The sequence below is a fragment of the Vitis riparia genome, chromosome 8 (assembly GCF_004353265.1).
Source record: "Vitis riparia cultivar Riparia Gloire de Montpellier isolate 1030 chromosome 8, EGFV_Vit.rip_1.0, whole genome shotgun sequence".
NCBI lineage: Eukaryota > Viridiplantae > Streptophyta > Magnoliopsida > Vitales > Vitaceae > Vitis > Vitis riparia.
The window spans coordinates 22567890-22587146 of record NC_048438.1 but is presented as its reverse complement, the minus strand read 5'-3'; the positions used below and the strand labels follow the sequence as shown (position 1 = coordinate 22587146).

Below are 19257 nucleotides of genomic sequence, written 5' to 3'. Positions count from 1 at the left end.
TTAAATTATCTTATTGAATATAGTAACAAATAATTCACAAACTTTTTTTTCATTTAAAAGGTCAAATATTTATAATTATTTTTTGTTTTCATATAGCATTGAATTTCCAAGGAGATCAACATTAGTTTTTTTAATAGATTGTGTAAAGAATTAAGGAATATATCGGATTTGTTCATGATCCACATTATTTTAAAAATAAATAAATTTTAAATTTATCCTAAAATATTTATTAATACTTATCTTTATTTTTATTTAATCAATTAACTCTTGAATTCTAAAAAATGATATCCTTAGTCTTGGCTAAAAATAGAAGTTGGAAGATAATTATAATAAGAGTTATTTATATCATATTTTATTTAAAGGAGATAATTTATTGTGAAACTATAGATTTTTTTATTAAAAAAATATCTAAATTGAACTTAAATTATTTTATTTCAAATTTAATTTAAATTATTGATAAAAACATCACAAAACTCATGACCTTTATAAATGATAAAGAAAATTTGATCTAAATCATTATTGGATATTAAAAATTTTAAATTAAAATTAATTTTTAAACATCATACCAAGTTTACTTAATAAATTATTAAGGATCATAAGGATAAAAACTAAGTTAATTCTAAAAATTTAAAACAATAATCTAAATATATATATATATAAAATTTAATTTAAATTCTATTATTGAAGACTATATCCTTCCTGGTTACACCCATATTGAATATGATAAACATATTTAAAATAATTTTTTTTTTCATATTTACTAATTACCTTTTAAAGCATGTATCGCATTATTTCCCTTCTTCATTTCCATGGTTCCACCTATATTAACTTAATGTCTCATTTAAAATCCATATTAAAAAAAATTATAGAATTAGGAATGACGCATAAGACCCAACAAGTTGAAATCTCCCACCTCAAACCCTAAACTCTAAGTTATGTCTTGATTATAGACTTTCAACTTCTACTATATGGTGTCATACCAGCCAATTATTAAAAATTATTTTTTAGATATTAAATATTAAATCATCAAATTATTGATATTACCTCATATTTTAAAAGAGAAATACTACCAATAAACCAAATCTTACTTTTTTTGTCTTATTTTTGTTGATCTATTTTATTTTGCCCCTGATAAGCTAAAACCCAACAAACGCACATAGAGTTTTAACTTTTATTAAAAAATAATAACATTTATTAGAAAATCATTTTAAAATATTAAATTATTGATATTCTAGGAGTTCAATATATAAAATTTTAAGTATTATAAAAAAATCAATACATTCGTCCTTTTAATTTTATTTAACCTAATAATAATTAAAAATAAATAAACATTAACTTATCTTTAAAGTTATAAGAAGTTCAACATCACTCATATTTCCTTTACATTTTATTTAACCTAATAATAATAGATTTCCTCATAAACATGAACTTATTTTTAAAGTTATAAGTAGTTCAACATCACTCATATTTAAAATAGTAATAATAATAAAAAAAAAATAGAAAAAGAGAAGGAAAGGAGAAATGTTTATAAGATGAAAAGAGGATAAGCATGAAGGCTAAAAGCTTTTATTATGGTGACTAACACGGGTAATACAAGGAAAGCAGGAAATTACAGAAAAACAACACTCCAGCAGTCTAAAAACTAAAAACCATAGACCATGGTTTACACTAAGCAATAAGAAATGGCAAGACGGTGAGCATAAAATTCTCATAAGTGAAGGTTGCGGAACCAGAGAACGAGCTATCCTTCTCCTTGAATTTCTCTGTCAGCCCCTGTCACAAATAACAACTCATTGTTTAATTTTAATTCCAAACCCAAACCCAAAACCCACTGCACTGCGCTATTACTATTACTATTACACACACACACACACGCCACACCCACTTTGCTTACCTTTACCGTGAGACAGCACCTGCATGGAACAAAAAGATGATAAGTAATCAAAATCAAAATTATCACCATTCATTCAAAATTCAATATACAAAAAGTTGAAACCACCTACTCAATAAAATTATCATATTCAATAGCCTTGTTTCTGCCTCCACTCTTATCAAACTTGGAAAGCAGCAAATCCAAAACCACTGGCGAAACAGCAAATCCTAGGCTCATCAGTGCCTCTCTCAGCTCCCCAGCTTCGATTTTCCCACTACGGTCCCTGTCAAAATTCTCAAATATCGCCTGACAATTTTGCAACCCATTCAAATTCATCATCCATACTCTCTATAAATAATTCCTAAATTCAAGCACTTATTTACTTACCCTCCAATTCTGAAGACTGTAAAACACAGCTGTGAATTCCTTGGGGCCTGTTTTTCCATCCATTCATTCAAAAAACCACATATTATCCATTAGTTCAGACTTCAAAGATGGCCATGGCCCACACCAACCTTTCAGTAAAGCTACTTTATCTACAAACGCGTGGAATATATTCCAACAACTCCTGTCCTACTACACCTGCCTTTGTGCATGTAATATTTGGGCACTTGGAGGGGTATTGTGGTGATTTTAATGCTGTTTGCAAGATATTTTTTCAGTTGTCCAACAAAATCCTTAAACTAAGCTATACACTTCTCATTTTCACGATTCTCAAAGATTGAAAATCCGAAACAGTGAACGAAACCCAAAAAACTCACCGATCTTTCGGGCGTTACTGTTGGTGAAGAGATACATGAGAAGATGAACAGTTCGGAGGCTGAACCTCTGATTGTAAGAAGACAAAGCCCCCTGCAACTCCTTATCGTCGATGAACCCACTACCGTCCTGGTCCGCCATCTGGAAGCATGCCACCACGTTGGGGTCCGTCCCCGGAGGAAAAGCCGACGGCACAAGCATCGCGAAGGGGCTTCCGAACCCCGGCGCCGAAGGCGGATACCCTCCCATGGACGATGGCTGAGGTTGGTGGCTGGAGCCTCCGTAGGGCTTGTTCTCCTTAGGGGGTTTCTCTCCTGGGGCTGCGTACGGCGCCGATGGAGCACCATAGGGTGTGGCCACGGGGGCGTACGGTTGGTGGCCTTGTGGCGGCGGCGCACCATATGGAGTTGCAGCGTAAGGCTGCGCCGGCGGCGGCGCACCGTAGCCGTAGCCGTGACCTGGAGGCGCGTGTGGATATCCAGACATTTTCCTAAAAGACGAATCGAGGGTTTCTAATCGGGAGAAAGCTGAAGCCTCAAGGAGAGTTATATAGAATGGAAGTCTAAAACTTTGGTGCTCGACCTCTGGAATATTACCAAACTGCCATTTCCTTAACGCGGATCGCGGACCTCACGGGTATGTATTATATTTATAGACAGATCCACGGATCCACCCACCCACGTGTCTACTGGCTGTATTTTGAAGGGAAAAAAGTCGTCGTAGAAAAATAAATAAAAAATTCTCAAACGATATAATAAAATAATAGTATGTCAGTAACAGTAGAATCTTGGGTGTTGGTTCACCTACAGACCTACTCAATTAAAGGCTAAACCATAAACACCTTTGCTTCATTATTCATAATTATAATTAATTTTGAAATGGGCCGACTCTTCTTCTCTGTTTCCACTAGTAATTAAAAATCATCAAAATTTGGACCCACATAAATAAATCATTTTGAAATATAGACAAAATTTAATTCTAATCTTTTATCTCTGATATAAATATTTTTTAATAAAATTTAAAATATTATTATATTTATATTTTATTGATATTATAAGTTTTAAAAAATTAACATTTTTAACATTTTTTCATTATTTTTTAATTTTAATGACATATAGGTTGTATATTTATGCTAACATCATACTTCTATTATCATTGAATCACTAGAACTTATAAATATTTTTATTTTTTTTATAAAAAAAAGTTGTAAATTCGATTAAAACATGAATGATGATAATCCTCAAAATCAAATTTTGTGACATCTTTAAAAGGATTTGACCACCAAATAACCCACTCCATATTATAAATACTTTTTCTCGACTAAGTAATTTGTTGTTCTATTTGTTTTTCGATATCAACAATCCTAAATATTTATATCATGAGTTTAAGATATCTTCCATTAATAACATAATAAAATTATAAATATATATTATTTTCTTATTATAATAATTTACTATTATTTTTTAGCCACTTTCAGTGTCTAAGCTTAAAAACTCGTTGCTCTTTATGGATAACATATCATTTATTAAAGTCATATATTTCACAATACTTATCAAAGCATTACTTATATGTCTACTTGTAATCATTTTTATAGTTTCATTAGAGTCTCTAATAACCTATCACGATGCAATTAATTCTATTCTTTATTTTTTAATTGAAATTCAATTCATATAATGTAAAATATTTTAGAAGTTTCAAGTAGCTTTTTCTATAATAAGAAATGAGTTTAGTTTAATTTCCTAAAAAATGTTCGATTTTTATGAATCTATACATTCCACAGGATAATAATAATTTTTTTCATAGGATGCTTAAAAGTTTTGCAGTTAATTTTATAGTTTTTATATACCATTTTAAGTCATAATAGCAACCTCTACGGGAGAGGTGTGGGATAATTATATTTAATACCATATTAAAATCCTCGAACAAAATCATAGTATTTAAAAATATGATGAATATTTTTAATATTTTAATGGCAAAAACGACACATGGTTCAAATTTCCAACCGTCTATCGATTAAAAAATCATAAATAGGAAGAACATCTATATAACCTGAAATTTCGCGTTTTCTTTCAAGGTTTAACCTGTAACATCTGAATACAGTTAGGGTTATTTATGTACGTTTCAAATAACTGCGACCATTGAACCGTAACATCTGCTAGTCCACGTTTGTGAGCATATGGATAGTTGTATCATTTGTATGCCACGTGTCCTAAAATGGTATGACTCGGTCGTAGTTGACTTTTCTTTTCCCTTTTCTTATTAATTAAGGCGAATGCTATATTTTTCAACACTTTAATCATTAAATAGAAACAAATATATGTATTAACAGATAAACATGAAAGGTAACGAAAACGTGGATCGGGTTGAATGCAACTAGGTATTTGGATATTTATTTTTTATTGATGTGTAGATGTTATTAGGTATTAAGTTATTTATTTTGATTAATGTTTAAATTTTAAATTTGTTTAGTTTGCATACTTAAGATATAGGATATTTTCAAATATCCAAAACAACCAAAATTTATTGTAATAGTGTAAATTTTAGAATGGTTAATTATATAATTGTTAAAAAATTATAATTAAATATTAATTAGGGGTTTTTAATTATGTTGGATTTATAAGAAAGTGATATTTTAAAATAATAATACTATTAAGTTTTATTGATTATTCTATTGTTTTTATATGATTCTTGTTTGGATTTATGGATCTGTGATTAAACTTTATGTTCAATCATTGAGATTGATTTACTAATTCATAGATTTTCAATTTCGTAATATGGTCAAAATTTGAAAATCTTGTTTTTAATATCTATTAGCATTATTTATTTTATTTTTTATTTTTATGAGTGCAGATTATTTTTCAGGGTTCAAATATAAAATTTTCATTTGAATGGATGATAATTGATTTATTTTGATTTTATTGTGCAATAAATGATATAATTTTTAAAACTATGGTAAATCATTTGCGATAAAAAAATTACTCTTTAATATTATTTTCATTTTTTAAATAAGTATTACAATTGTGTTTAACAAGTTATTTTTAAAAACGGTTTTTAAAAATTAAAAAAAAAAAACAAGAAATCTGTTTAGATAAGTTTTTTTTTATTTTTTTGCATTGTAAAAACATTGCAAAATCAATTTACAGATTATAAATTCAATTTAATTCAATTATTATTAAAAAATAAAATAATTTTGTAATTACAAATTAAAATAAAAAATTATAGTAAAACATGAATGATATATCGGTTTTGGTTTTTTTTTTTTAATGACCGTATCTATAAAAAATTTTAAGTTTTTAATTATTTAAAATAAATAAATAAACTCATTAATAGAATTAATACAAAGTATCATTTGATTTTAAGTTGATTTTTATAGTAAAATTTTTTATGAAAATATAATTATACACAAAAATAATAATAATTATTGAGTCATTATAAATCATTTTTTATCAATAAATTCATAGGGTTAATGAGTTATTCACTAAGTTTCACATTATTTTTAAAAATGACTAAACTTGTCAACGAATCAAATAAATTAATTTTTGTTTTATCTTGGAGTTTAATTGCTTAGTTTTAAATATAAAAAAAACTAGAAAATAATGATTTTATGTAAAAGAAAAATATTTTAGTCCATTTTTTGTCCATGAAATTATGATATTATGTAGATCATTATTTGAGTTTTAATTTATTTTTAAAAATTATTAGACTCATTATTGATCTAGACCAGTTTTTATCCATAAATATTTTATATTAATAGGTTTATTATTTGGGTTTTAAATTATTTTTAAATGTTATTAGACTTATTAATGAATTTAGCATATTAAGTCGAAGTTTATTTGTTTAATACAAAAAATTGTAAAAATACGTCAAGACATTTAATATAAATATTGGTCTATTGCATACTAATGTTATCCAGTTTTATGACCTTTTAGTATTAAGTAAATCAGTTTTTGAGTTTTGAATTATTTTTAGTATTACTAATGTTATTAAAAAATTAACAAATTATATATATAAAATACAATTTCATTTTAAATTTATTTGGTTAATGAAAAAAATTTGAGATGAGTTCAAAGAAATTCAAAAGATTATTTGTAATTTAAATGATTTTAGTATAGATATTAGATTGTAAATAGTGAAAGAGAATAATATAGTGTTCGATTTTATTTTTTATTTTTATAAATTTTCAACGTTTTTCTTTTATTTTTTAAAAAATAGTAAAAAACAACTTTTACTTATTAAAAAAAAAAAATATTTATTTCATTTATATTTTTAAAAATAGTTTCCAATAACAATGGCCAAATAGTGTTAAAAAAAAATTAAAAGCAACTTTCTATTTTTAAAAATAGAAAATTATTTTTAAATCAATTTAACCATATAAATATATTTTTATTTTAAACATTAAGAAATAATATATATATTTCATTTTATTTTATTTATTTATTTTACAAACTAAATATAATATTTCATTAAAAACCATATTATAAGTATATGCATTTCTTATTAAATATGATATCTCGTCTTCTCTTATTCCTACAATTAAATATAATTAATGGATTTATTTTATCTAAATGAAATTACTTTTATCATATTAAATTCATAATTGAATAATGATTCATGAACAAATTTAAATATAAATTTTCTTAAAAAACAATAGAAAAATAATAAAAATAGAACACATCCATGTTATATTCAATTTTTTTCTTATTAATTGCTTTACAAACTTATAAATAATTTCAAAATTGATTATAAAATGGTGAAAAATATGTAATATTGCTATTTTACTGCCGCCATTAAATTTCCTACGATAATATTTTTTTTCCCCGAAAATTTACCACCATTAACCCTGTCTACCTCGGTTGGAGGTTGAATTATAGTCTCCTGAAGTAAGGTTAAAGATGTTGCATTCAATCACTGTAGGGGTATTTATGTACTTTTGAGGTAAAGCTACTAGGCCAATTCCATCATTCTACGGGACTTGGGAGTCGGCTGAAAAAACCATGTCTGGTTTTGTCGACTTTTTTTAAAACTAAAAAGTCAGCTGCCTTGTGTGGCGCCTCATGCCCTGGATTTTAACTGCTTAGCCTACAAATCTGCTAAATATATTATTGAATAGTTTCCATTGATCTTAAAAATTAATCTAAGTTGTTCTGGTTTTCTCATTCAATGTTCACCCTAGGTGTTTGACCCTTCTTCAAATTCCATCAACCATAATTTAAACTAATTCTATCTGTCATTTTCACTTTTTAAAATAATTAAAAATATTACAAATGAAATCTTTAATCCTTACATTTTATCATTATATATATTAACATCTAATGCATTAACAAATACTTTATCAAGGTGATATTCTTATTATAGTCCCATTGACATCCAATTATATATATATATATATATATATATATATATATAAAGTATATGTTTAAAATATATTTTATATTTTATATTTTTAAAATTAAAAATAATAATATAAAAGAGTTTTTTGAAGTTTTTATTGGAAAAGAGTAATAGTATTATTTTTTTAAAAAAAACCTTGAGATATAATTTATTATTATTATTTTTAATAAAAATAATTTATTTATTTATTTATTTAACTAGAGTTGAAATAACAAAACATATTTACGCGAAAACCAGTTATTTCTCAAAATAAAAAACATCATTTGAATAATATTTCATCTTTGAAAAACGGAAAACAAATATACGCAACAACGTACACTAAAATTGTACATATTCATGTCTCAAATTCAAAGAGTCTCAGAAAAAACCCTAGACCATGGCGTCGGAGGGACGATGCCTGTACGAGGTTCTCGGCCTCACAACCGACGCCACGGCAGATGAAATACGGTCGGCGTACAAGAAGCTGGCTCTCCAGCGCCATCCGGATAAGCTGGTTCACTCCGGCCTCAGCAAAGCCGACGCCACCGCTCAGTTCCAAGAGCTCCTTAACGCCTACGAAGTCCTCTCCAATCCCGAGGAACGCGCTTGGTACGATTCCCACCGATCTCAAATCCTCTTCTCTAACCCCACCTCTTCCAACGGCTCCGTCCCCAATCTCTTCTCCTTCTTCTCCAATTCCGTGTATTCTGGGTACGACGATACGCGCAAGGGATTCTATAAGGTTTATTCGGAGGTTTTTGACAAAATCTACGCTACTGAAGTCAATTTCGCGAAAAAATTAGGGTTAGGGTCTATTAAGGAGGCTCCAATGATGGGGAATTTGGAGAGTCCGTATTCGCAGGTGACTGCATTTTATGGATATTGGATAGGGTTTTCTACAGTGATGGATTTTGCGTGGGTTGATGAGTACGATGTTAGGGCGGGGCCGAATCGAAAGTCTAGGAGGTTGATGGAGGAGGAGAACCGGAAGCTGAGGAAGAAGGCCAAGAGGGAGTACAACGAGACGGTTCGGGGGCTGGCGAAGTTCGTGAAGAGGAGGGACAAGAGGGTAATTGATATGCAGGTGAAGAAGAGTTTGGAGGAGGAAAAAAGGAAGGAGGAGGAAAAGACGAGGAAGTGGGAGGAATTTGAGAGGGGAAGGATGGAGAGGGCGAGGGCGAAAGTGGAGCCGGAGTGGGTCAGGGCTGTGGAGGATGATGGGAATGATGATGATTGGGAATTTGAGGATGCAGGTGGTGGGAGGAAGGAGGAGGAGGAATTTTATTGTGTGCTTTGTAGAAAGAAGTTCAAGAGTGAGAAGCAGTGGAAGAATCATGAGAAGTCAAAGAAGCACAAGGAGTGGGTGGCGGAGTTTAGGGAGTCAGTTAAGGAAGAAGATGAAAGGTATGGAGATGCTGAAGCAGGGATTCATGGCAACGGGGATCAAAGTGAGGTGGAGTTGCAGGAGCAGTTTGAGGATGGTTTGGAGTTGGAGGAAGAGGAGATTGAAGATGGGGCTCAAATTGAATCCAGTAACGAGGAAGAGTTTGTTGTTGGCGATGTTAGTCATAGTGGTAATGGTACAAATGCGGAGTTGGGGTCTGATGATGAAATGAGTGTGCTTGAAGCAATGGTGTCGGGCCATAAGAATAGGAAAAATGGGAAAACTGCTGTTGCTTCAGTGCTGGAGCCGGAGTCTTCTGTTACTGAAGCTCCTGTTGACATTAACAATGATGAGATGGACTTTATGGAATATGATAACCGAAAGAGCTCGCGGAGGAGGAGAGGCAAGAAAGACAGGGGTAAGAGATCTAATGGGGAGGCAATGAAGCCTGACAGTAGTACTGGAGACAAGGGTGGTCAGGATGAACAAAATAGTGGCTCTGATGCTTCACATATCCAGGATTCTTCAACTTATTCTGTTGCAGAAAATGAAACTGATGGTAAGGAGGATCATCATGCAGAAACAAATAAGATTCCAAAGCAACCTGTCAATAGAAAAGCTACCTCCAAGGGTGAGATAGATACGAAACCGAAGGAATCAAACAAAGTGAGGAAAGCAAAGGTAAGAACACTTAATAGTTTGGTTCTCTGCTGCTTCATTTATCGTTTGCTGTGCACTTATATTATAAATGGAGTAGCGAGTAGCTTCGATTATCAGCTTTAAACTCACATACTGTGCTAAATTTCATTGATCAGTTTGTTAATCTCCTGCATCCTTTATTGTGCACTTGTATTAGGAGTGGGATACTGGGTAGTTACAAGTTGTAATTAATAGCTCATTAGTTTCTCTGAACCCTTTTCAACTTTCTACTCAGTATGTGATTTTCGATTACCCACTTGCTAATTATCCTGAACCCTCTCAACTCACTATGCTAAATATTATAGACCGAGTGCTAATGTGTATTCTATATCCTTTTTTTTTTTATTTTTACGTGCGTACACTTTTGATAGCCTTAATGGAGTAACAAAATTTAAATTTCCCGAGCCAAAGTATGCGGCAGAAAGCATTATTAATTGATAAAAATGCAATAGTATGTCATAATGATTGTCTAACTCCTAGCATGGCTTCAAAAGCAAAATGATCTTCAGGATGGGAAATGGGTGGAGGGTAATGTTTTGGACAGCCATGTGGTGTGGGTATAAGCCCTTAGGTGAGGCTTTCCCTACACTTTTCTCAACAGCTTCAACCAAAGATGCATGGGTAGTTGAGATGTGGAAGCAAGGGTGGGTGTTGGAACCCTAGGTTCACAAGACGGATACATGGCTGGGAACTAAATGAGGTGGAAGCCTTTTCTATGAAACTTTAGGCATAGTTGATTAGTGGTGGTATAGAGGATAAGATAGTTTTGCAACACACAAGAAGTGACAATTTCTCAATTAAATCTCTTTATTCCTCCTTTTCTATTTTAAATTTAGAGGCGTTCCCTACAATCTTGGTTTGGAATTCTTAGGTCCTCATGAGGGCATAGCTTTAAAAGGCGAAAGGTGCACCTAAGGCACATGGTCATCCTGCAGCCTATGCGCAAGGTGCAATGTAAGGTGAGGGCTTTAATGAAGTGAGGCACACCCTAATTTACATATATAGTTTTATATAATATAATTAAATTTAATATTAATTTATCTATCCTAAGCACATATATCATAAATATTATCCAAAATTTTGATCTAATCAACAAAAAACAAAAAAATGAAAGCTCCAAGCATATAAGCTAAGCATCATGATTGTTGATCTATATCCAAATGCTAAGTTTCCAAATAAAAACAAGAAATTGTCAACATGCAAATATATGTTCACAATCCAAAATTTAAAAACATTTGGTTAACAAATTTGTCCACAATAGTCAACCATCAGTTATCCTCCAGATCCACAAAATCATCATCATCATTTCCATTATCACATTTGAAGCCCTTCCCATCTTTCTCCTCTGCGAAATTAACAATTTTTTCATCTTCATCTATTAATGAAAGAGTAGGCATAGTTTTAGAGCTTGAAGCTATTTCTCTTGGTGTTGGTATTGTGCTTGAGCTTGCTCTAACTCTAGTATCAAACTTAGCATCCTTAGCTCTTGTAGCTCTAGCAAAATTATCCCATTCAGATCATCATCATCGAATATAAAATCATCTTGTGCACCTCCATGAGGGTCTCCATCTTCCATTCTTTCTATCAATCATTCATTACTATCATCTATATCTTTCAAGGAAATCAGGTCAATGGTATCATGTTGATTGTATATTTTCTTCAAGACTTTGTTATACTTAATGTACACCAACTCATTCAAACATTGATATGCTAACCTATTTCTCCTTTTGCTATGAATCTACAAAAGTTTATAAGAACATAAATATATTTTAAACTTCTAAGTGACATTCAAGGCTCTATACCTGTAATTATTTTAGTCACTTATATTTTCAAAGATATTCCCATTCCATTCATAACCTGATGCACTACATATTAGGTTGAAGACTTCCATCACAAACCTTTGCAAATTTGGAGTTGAAGATCCATATGCAACTCGCCATTCAACTTAGTGTAGATATTAATAATTTAGTGAAATAATTTACCTGTTTTAGTAAAAATGCTATATAAACATTTAAATTAACAAAACTAAGTGATTAACTTGGTGGTCTAGTCTTCACTATTCTAATAGCTAATTCATTTTCGAATAGTCCTTGGGAGTTTGTGTACAAACTCACTTCTCCTATAACTTTTTCTTGCTTAAGAGGATCTTTTCTCAACCTTATGATGCATTTATATAAATCATCAATAATATTTGCATCATGCTCCATTTTTGGTTTATCATAGAAGAAGAATACTGGGTTCAAAAAGTACCTGACTACATGCAAAGGTCAATGAAGCTGAATCTCTCGCCTTTTATCAATGATTTTGAAGATTTCTTTTTATTTCTCTTCAATTCCATTAAAACTTCTAACAATTGTCTCCTTAGCTCTATTCATGGCCTCATAGATGTGTCTCATAGGAGTTTTTTTGTCACCATCATGTAAACGAATAAGGGGACCTGAAACCTTTAAACAAAAGATGATAGTGTTCCAAAATAAAAACATTATAACTATGTTGGCTATAGGTTTTCCCTATTGCTCCTTTGCTTATTCACTGTCTAACCAATCTGAACTTGCAAACATCTTTCTCAAGTTATTTTTTATATTCATGCAATAGAGACAATGTGATGAAAGCAGTTACAAACCGAGTCTTAGTAGGCCTAAGCAATTCCATTTGTCCAATAAAAAGCCTTGTCATGTTGAGTAGCCTCGAGTAGTTATAAATAAAGCCATTTAGTGCTCTCCAATATGCTCTTAATGTTGACTAGTTTTCCAATATTCTCCAACATCAAGTTAAGGCAATGTGCAACACATGGTGTCTAATACAAATGTGGTCACTTTAATTCTAGTAACCCTTTAATGTGACATTATACATAATAAATTCGTACAAGTTTTAAGAGAAATAATTTTAATTTTAAAAAATTCAAATAGTATTTCTTACCTGTCATCACACAACTTGAGTGATTATCTGTCATAACTTGAATTACATTTTCTTCGTCAACTTGCTCCACCCATTTGTCAAGTAATTCAAATATTTTTTCGTCCATCTTAATCATCGAAGAAGTATTAATAGGTTCTATAAACATGGTTTCCTTTGAATAATTAACCAAAAAGATGTCCAGAGTTCTTTCACTCCAATTGGTCCATCCATTCGACATAATTGAACATCCATTTTTTTTCCATTCCACCATACAATCTTTCATCAAATCGTTTGTAAGGGTCACTTCTTTCTTTCGTTTGTAAGACTCCTCCCTGCTGAGGTGAGGAGCGCCGGTAGGGAGGAGACAACTTGTGGGTCCTTTGCTGATGCTATGAGGAAGGCTCGTGGATTGGCAGGCGAAGCGGTCTAGGTTTAGTTTGGAGAGAGCGAGGTGCAAGGCAAGGGGGAGTCTCTATGCAGTTGTTTGGTCGGTTGGTTTGGCAAGGGTTTAGAGCAGCCATTTTATTTTTCTTGGGGTGAGGAGGGGGTGGGGGGGGGGGGGGGGGGGGGTGGTTTCAGGTTTTGGAGGTACCTTGCTCTTGTTTTATTTTGGGATTATTGCTTAGGCAGAAAGGATGCTTGCAAGAGGTTCATGAAGGGTTAAGTAGAGAGTGTTGCACTTGGTGAGGTGGACTCTCGAGGTTGGTTGTCTGGGCAAGGGGGGTTGTGCCAAGGAGATGTGGGTGAGGGTGTTGGGTTTCTCGTTACATCAATGGTGTTTAAAAAGATTGGGGATGAATGTGGAGGGTTTGTCACTGTGGATGAAGACACAACTCTAATGACTAATCTGCATTAGGCTAGGATTTTGGTGCATCCTGTTGGGAGTTCTTTACCTAGCTTGTTGCAAGTGGCAGTGAGTAGCTCCAACTTCTCTTTACAACTGTGTTGGGAAGTTCCGTCGGGTTTTTCGTTTGTGGAGCCGAGAAAGAAGATACTGTGCACCCAACGAGCAAAAGGTTGGGGGAGGAGTGGAAGTCCCCTCATGTGTTGATGAAACGAGTGGAGGGGGTTACATTCCTTGAGTACTGTAGCAGCTGTCGAGTCCCTCTGTTGCAGGTCTAAGGCGGTAGGAGAGGGTGTTGCAGGCTTTAGTGCAAAAGTTGTTGCAGTAGGTTTGACTTGTTGCAGGCTAAAGTTGGTAGGAGAGGCTACAATGGACTTTGTAGCAATTTCTGTTGAGGGTGTTGAGGGGGGAGGGGGGTTTAGGACGTGATAAGAGGGTTACAACTGTTATGGGAGAAAGTGGGGCAATTGGGCCTGTTGCCTTTGTGAAGGATGGTGGAGAGGTACTTGGGCCTCCTTGTTTGGGCTGACAAGGGTTGGAAGAGGCCCGTGGTGGTGTATTTGGGCATGCCTCTTTTGTTTTCGGATTCAAGAGGGGTGGGTCCACTAAATTTGGGTCAGTCCCAAGTTTGCACTAAAGCAAAGGTGGGAAGGGCCTCAGAGAAGGATGAGCCTTTAAGTGGAACTTTAAAAGGCGATGCGGCTTGCAAGGGCTGGATTCTTCTGCAGAGAAAGTGCAAGAGGGGCGTGTTCTTCTCGTTTGAGAGAGTAGAGGAGGGGATAGTTTTGGTGGTTCAGTCAAGAGAAGAGGGTAGGGTTCGACCTTAGATGAGGAGCCTGGAGTCGAGTTGCCCCGTGGTCTCGATGTCCTTTTCCTGTGTGAAGGGGGCAATGAGCCATTTCCTGTGGATTCGCTATCTTCTTGAGCACTCGTGGCGGAGGCAAATAGGCTTATATGGTCTTCTCCCCTTTCCTTGGGTCCTTAAAACCCTAGTTGTCAACCATTAAAGATGGTATTGCAAGATGGTGGCGTGTTGGATCTCTTGAAGAAGGCTGTGAAGGAACCCTCTGGTATGGAGATGGTTGCCAGGGTCGAGGAGTTGGGACTTCCAAGGGATGTGGAATTCAAGGCCTGGGAGGGGGAGAGTATTAAGAGCCTTCCTAATGGTTTTGTTGAGTTCAATAATTGTTTAAGGATGCCAATATCAGGTTTTGAGAAGGAAATTTGTGCTCTAATAAGAAAAATAGAGTTAAGAAAAGGGCAATGGTTGAGGATGTCAGGGGGTGAGAAAAGATCTTCTTCCCGTTTTGAGAGGGAAATTTGAAAGCTAGAGTGTTTAGTTAACTACAATAGCTCTCCGTTCACTACTAGAGGAAATGGGAGTGGTGCTGGGGGTTGAGGGAAGAGGATGCTTCTGGTTGTAGGGTTTTCCTGTTGGTTCTGTTTTTCTGTCAGCTAGGGCAACTTGTTGTTAGGTGGTGGGTATTTCTCCTCTTTTCCTTATTTGGCTTGCTTTTGGGCTGTGTACTTTTTTGTGCCTTTTTGCAAGTGCTTTAATATATCTTTGCTTACCTATGAAAAATTCTTTCTTGAGGTTAATAATTCTTACCTCATGAAGATTTGGTCCCTTTATACCCACACCATATTAGCCAATAGCCTTAATCATTGGTTGAAACTTGGATGAGTGATTGCATTAAATGGAATAGTAGTCTCATATATCCACCTTGTGACAAGTATACAAGTTCTTTCTCTTGCTTGTTTTTTTTGTAGGCATCATTGATAGTAGTTTGGTCATCCTTTCACTCTTCTAATTTTGAATAACCACCTCTGTATTAGGAGTTTAAAAAATGATTGTTGAGACCTTTTTGTCTTGGTCTTTGCAATAAAGATTGCATTGTCCTACTACTACTTCCCCATTGGTCACCTCCACTAGAAACATCAACGACACCCATCCTACTATTAATTGTCTCTTCACAATCCTCGAAGCTAAGCAGGTCTTCATTTACGTTTTGGTCCCCCATATTCATTTATTCTTTTTCTCTTTTTTGCACTCTTATAAGCTTCCAGTTCTTTTCTAACATGTTCTAGATATTTTGTATACTTTGTAACATTTTTATGTCAACCAATAAGATGTTGTTTGTGTCTATATATGCCTCCTTTTGTTACTTTGTCATAGAAAATGCATATGACAGTGTTCAAGTCTTTTTCATTTGGTAAACAAGCATATTTTCGTCTAGGATCTTTCCTTCCACTTGCACTAGAGTCTACTTGGACTTCACTTTTAATATCCATTCTTGCAAGCAAATTACATATACTAGAATAAAATAACTACAATCAAGAAAAGAGAAATTTGAAAGTAAAAAAAGAAAAAAAAACTAAATAGACAAGGCATATTATAATTGACAAAAAATGTAGATGAGAGTGTTTTGATTTTTTTTTTTTTTCTATTAAACAAAGTCTTCATACCAAGGGGGCATTTTTTTTTTTTCGTCAGCAAAACACAACGTTTTAGACTGGTTTGGATTTAAAGAAAGCACATGGGTCAATATGACATCATTTTGCCCTTTTCTTTACCCTTGTTTTTTCTTTAAAACCAAATCAGTCCAAAATGCTGCATTTTGTTGGTAAAGTAAAAACAAAAAAATGCCTTAATTTGGGTTGGAAGTGGATTGTAAGGCCGAAGAGAAGAAGAAGAAGAAGAAGAAGAATAAGAAGAAAAGGGAGGGAAAAAAAAAGGACTAAGTGTGCCTCTATAGAGTTGTGCGCCTAGTTGAAGGCACGTGCCTTTTGTGCCTGAGTAGGGCCTTCTTCAACGGGCTGTGCCTAGAGTAAGGCACTAGAGTTTCATGCTGCACCACCTTCCACCTAGGTTTTTGCCTAAAGCACACCTTTTAAATCTATGCATGAGGGTGAGTTTCTTCGCATGTGAAGCTCCTTGTTGGAGGGTTTTGACATCAGACTAGCTTAAAAGGAGGGGATGGAGAATTCCGAATAGATGCTGTTTGTGCAAACGCGATGAAGAAACAATTGATCACATACTCCTTCACAATTTGAAAGCAGTCATGTTGTGGCATTGTATTTATACTCTATTTGGGATAAAATGGGTGATGCACTCTATTGTGAGGGAGGCCCTTTTAAGTTGGAATGGTTCTTTTGTTAGGAAGATGAGGAAGAAAGCTTGGAGAGCTGTCCCTGGTGTTTATTTTGGACAATTTGGAAAGAAAGAAATAGGAGGACTAAGCAATCAAGCAAACTTTCATGTTCATTTTTGAGAGTGGGTTAGAATGTATATAGGTAATAGCTATTTGTCTACCTTAGACTTCACTGATTGACTGAGCTCTAAGCGATGTGGGGGAGTTACTTTTTGTGTTCCTTTAGGCATTGTTTGGCTTTTTAACTGATTTGCTTACATCGTTTATACCTTTGTGACACTTTTTATTAGGCGGTATAAATATATTCTTTCTTTGCATATTAAAAAACTAACTCCAAGTGGGAAGATTTTTATACTTAATTCCAAAGACTGTATAAGAAATATAGAATTGCCTTTTGACTGACTGAATTCTATGTGAGCGGTTCAGACGCCTATTATTCATCACTTTACTTCCATAGGGAAAACTGGGTAATCCGATTTCAGGAGTTTGATGTTGTCAAAATCTATTGCTGTTTAGTATTCATAGCTTGAGTGCTTGATGAAATTTCAGTACTTCCAACTTGTGTCGTCCGCTCTCGTCCCTCCTGTTCTGATTACAAGCAATGTATTTGTCATTCAGGTTGCACAAAGAAAGGCACTGGGCAACACATGTGAGACATGTGGAGAAGACTTTGAGTCAAGGTGGTAATTTATGGTGGTCTTTTCTGCCTTGCTCGTTATCCTTTTAATCAGATTTGTTGACGAGGTATTCTGGTTTGCTGTTTCAATTTTTGGTTCCTTGAATTTATATGGACAGGAATAAACTACATCAGCATTTAGGTGACACGGGTCACGCCATGCTGAGAGCTCGGTGAATTCACAAATTCTCAGTCCATTGATTGGCTTCCAGGAACTGGTCCGCCTTGATTTTTTTCCTCCCCCCAAAATATTAAATTGTTTTTCTTTGTTATCAAGTCAAAACATGGAAAGGTGCCTCCACTTGAGAAAGTATAGGAATTTTAAACAGTGAATTAATTGTGCATGTGTGCTTATTTTCTGACCTATGGAATCTCAGGATTTTTAATCCTGGAGCAAGATGGCGTTGGTTAAAAGTTACAAAACTTGTGGTGTTGAGTTCTGATAGGCGGAGAAGGAAGGATCAATTAAGCAACAAGAGGTTGAAAATTTTGAGTAAGAAATTAAGGATGTGGTTATCGGCTTCTGTAATGGATTTTTGGGGCATGCTAACAATATTTATGATTTTAACTTCATTTCAAAAGCATCATGATAGCATTTGCCACAAACACGATCTTCACCCCCATATTTTTATGTATTTACCTTTTGGCAAGTTTATCTAATTTGTATTTGTGATATGCTTTCAAGAGTTTATGCTTCCTGATCCACCTTTTTTATTTTTTTATTTTTTTATGTTGAATTCATTTTTACAAGCCAAACACGTGTTTTTATTAATATCATTTTTTTTTCTCTCTCTCTCCATCATCTAAAACAGATTCAAAAAATCTTTAAATATCATCTTTGTGTTTTTCTAAATTTCGTTAACTTTTTTGAAACTTCTATAAAAATAAAATTTATCAACTGTTTAACTTCAAATCATATTAATAAGGAAATTTGTAAAAATAAAAATCATATTTATAAATAAAAATTGGTTCACAATCACTAAAAATTGTTTTATAACTATAACAATGAACTTCAAATCAAATGTGGTCTTAAATTTATAAATATGTTTAACTATTTTTAAAAATACATTCGGAACTTAAAAATAATAAATCAAAAGTTATGATTCGTATGCATGTAATTATATTTTTTAAAAATTTTGTTACTAGTGCAAGTATATTATAAATTAAGTTATGTATAATTAATAATCTAATCTTTTTAATGAATCTCTTAATTTTTAAGAATAATTTAGAATTAAAAAAAAACAAATCTAATTAATTATATATTAAATCAAAACATTTAGAATATTATTTTTGCATTTGAGTGTTAAATATATGCATGTAATTAAAAACTTGTCTTAATTACATGTTAAAAAAAGTTAATTTTATTCATTTTTCATTTAAAATGAAATATTATCAATAATCATTTTATTAATTTTTAATCAAAAATAAAAACAAAAAACTAGAAAGATGGTAATATCCATATGTTTGTAAATATATTAAAATGATATGTTTTTTTATATAAAAAAAAATTCAATTTACGATTTTATATCTTGTTGATTTTATTATAATATCTTCCTCGTTTTTTGAAAGATCCAATACAGCTATTCTATTAATGATTTTTTA

The 19257-nt window shown here is 32.8% G+C and overlaps 2 protein-coding genes across 2 annotated transcripts; one reads left to right on the top strand and one right to left on the bottom strand.

The window, feature by feature from the left end:
• Positions 1 to 1539: 1539 nt before the first annotated feature.
• Positions 1540 to 3162, bottom strand: LOC117921065 (probable calcium-binding protein CML49). The gene is made up of 5 exons (XM_034838835.1): positions 2635 to 3162; positions 2261 to 2307; positions 2004 to 2179; positions 1895 to 1913; positions 1540 to 1773 (listed from the first exon to the last, which is right to left on the bottom strand). The coding sequence occupies exons 1-5, from the start codon at positions 3116 to 3118 to the stop codon at positions 1669 to 1671; spliced, it is 831 nt and encodes a 276-aa protein (XP_034694726.1). The 5' UTR covers positions 3119 to 3162; the 3' UTR covers positions 1540 to 1668.
• Positions 3163 to 8355: 5193 nt separating this feature from the next.
• Positions 8356 to 18331, top strand: LOC117920524 (DNAJ protein JJJ1 homolog). The gene is made up of 3 exons (XM_034838118.1): positions 8356 to 10067; positions 17598 to 17659; positions 17775 to 18331. The coding sequence occupies exons 1-3, from the start codon at positions 8400 to 8402 to the stop codon at positions 17830 to 17832; spliced, it is 1788 nt and encodes a 595-aa protein (XP_034694009.1). The 5' UTR covers positions 8356 to 8399; the 3' UTR covers positions 17833 to 18331.
• The last annotated feature ends 926 nt before the right edge of the window (positions 18332 to 19257 follow it).

Excerpts from the sequence above, each read along its gene's own strand:
- LOC117921065 (XM_034838835.1), bottom strand. The coding sequence starts at position 3,118 with ATGTCTGGATATCCACACGCGCCTCCAGGTCACGGCTACGGCTACGGT. Across the intron at positions 2,308-2,634 it reads CAGTAACGCCCGAAAGATCG|GCCCCAAGGAATTCACAGCT; the intron begins GTGAGTTTTTTG and ends ATGGAAAAACAG. Across the intron at positions 2,180-2,260 it reads ACAGTCTTCAGAATTGGAGG|GCGATATTTGAGAATTTTGA; the intron begins GTAAGTAAATAA and ends CAAAATTGTCAG.
- LOC117920524 (XM_034838118.1), top strand. The coding sequence starts at position 8,400 with ATGGCGTCGGAGGGACGATGCCTGTACGAGGTTCTCGGCCTCACAACC. Across the intron at positions 10,068-17,597 it reads ACAAAGTGAGGAAAGCAAAG|GTTGCACAAAGAAAGGCACT; the intron begins GTAAGAACACTT and ends TTTGTCATTCAG. Across the intron at positions 17,660-17,774 it reads GGAGAAGACTTTGAGTCAAG|GAATAAACTACATCAGCATT; the intron begins GTGGTAATTTAT and ends TTATATGGACAG.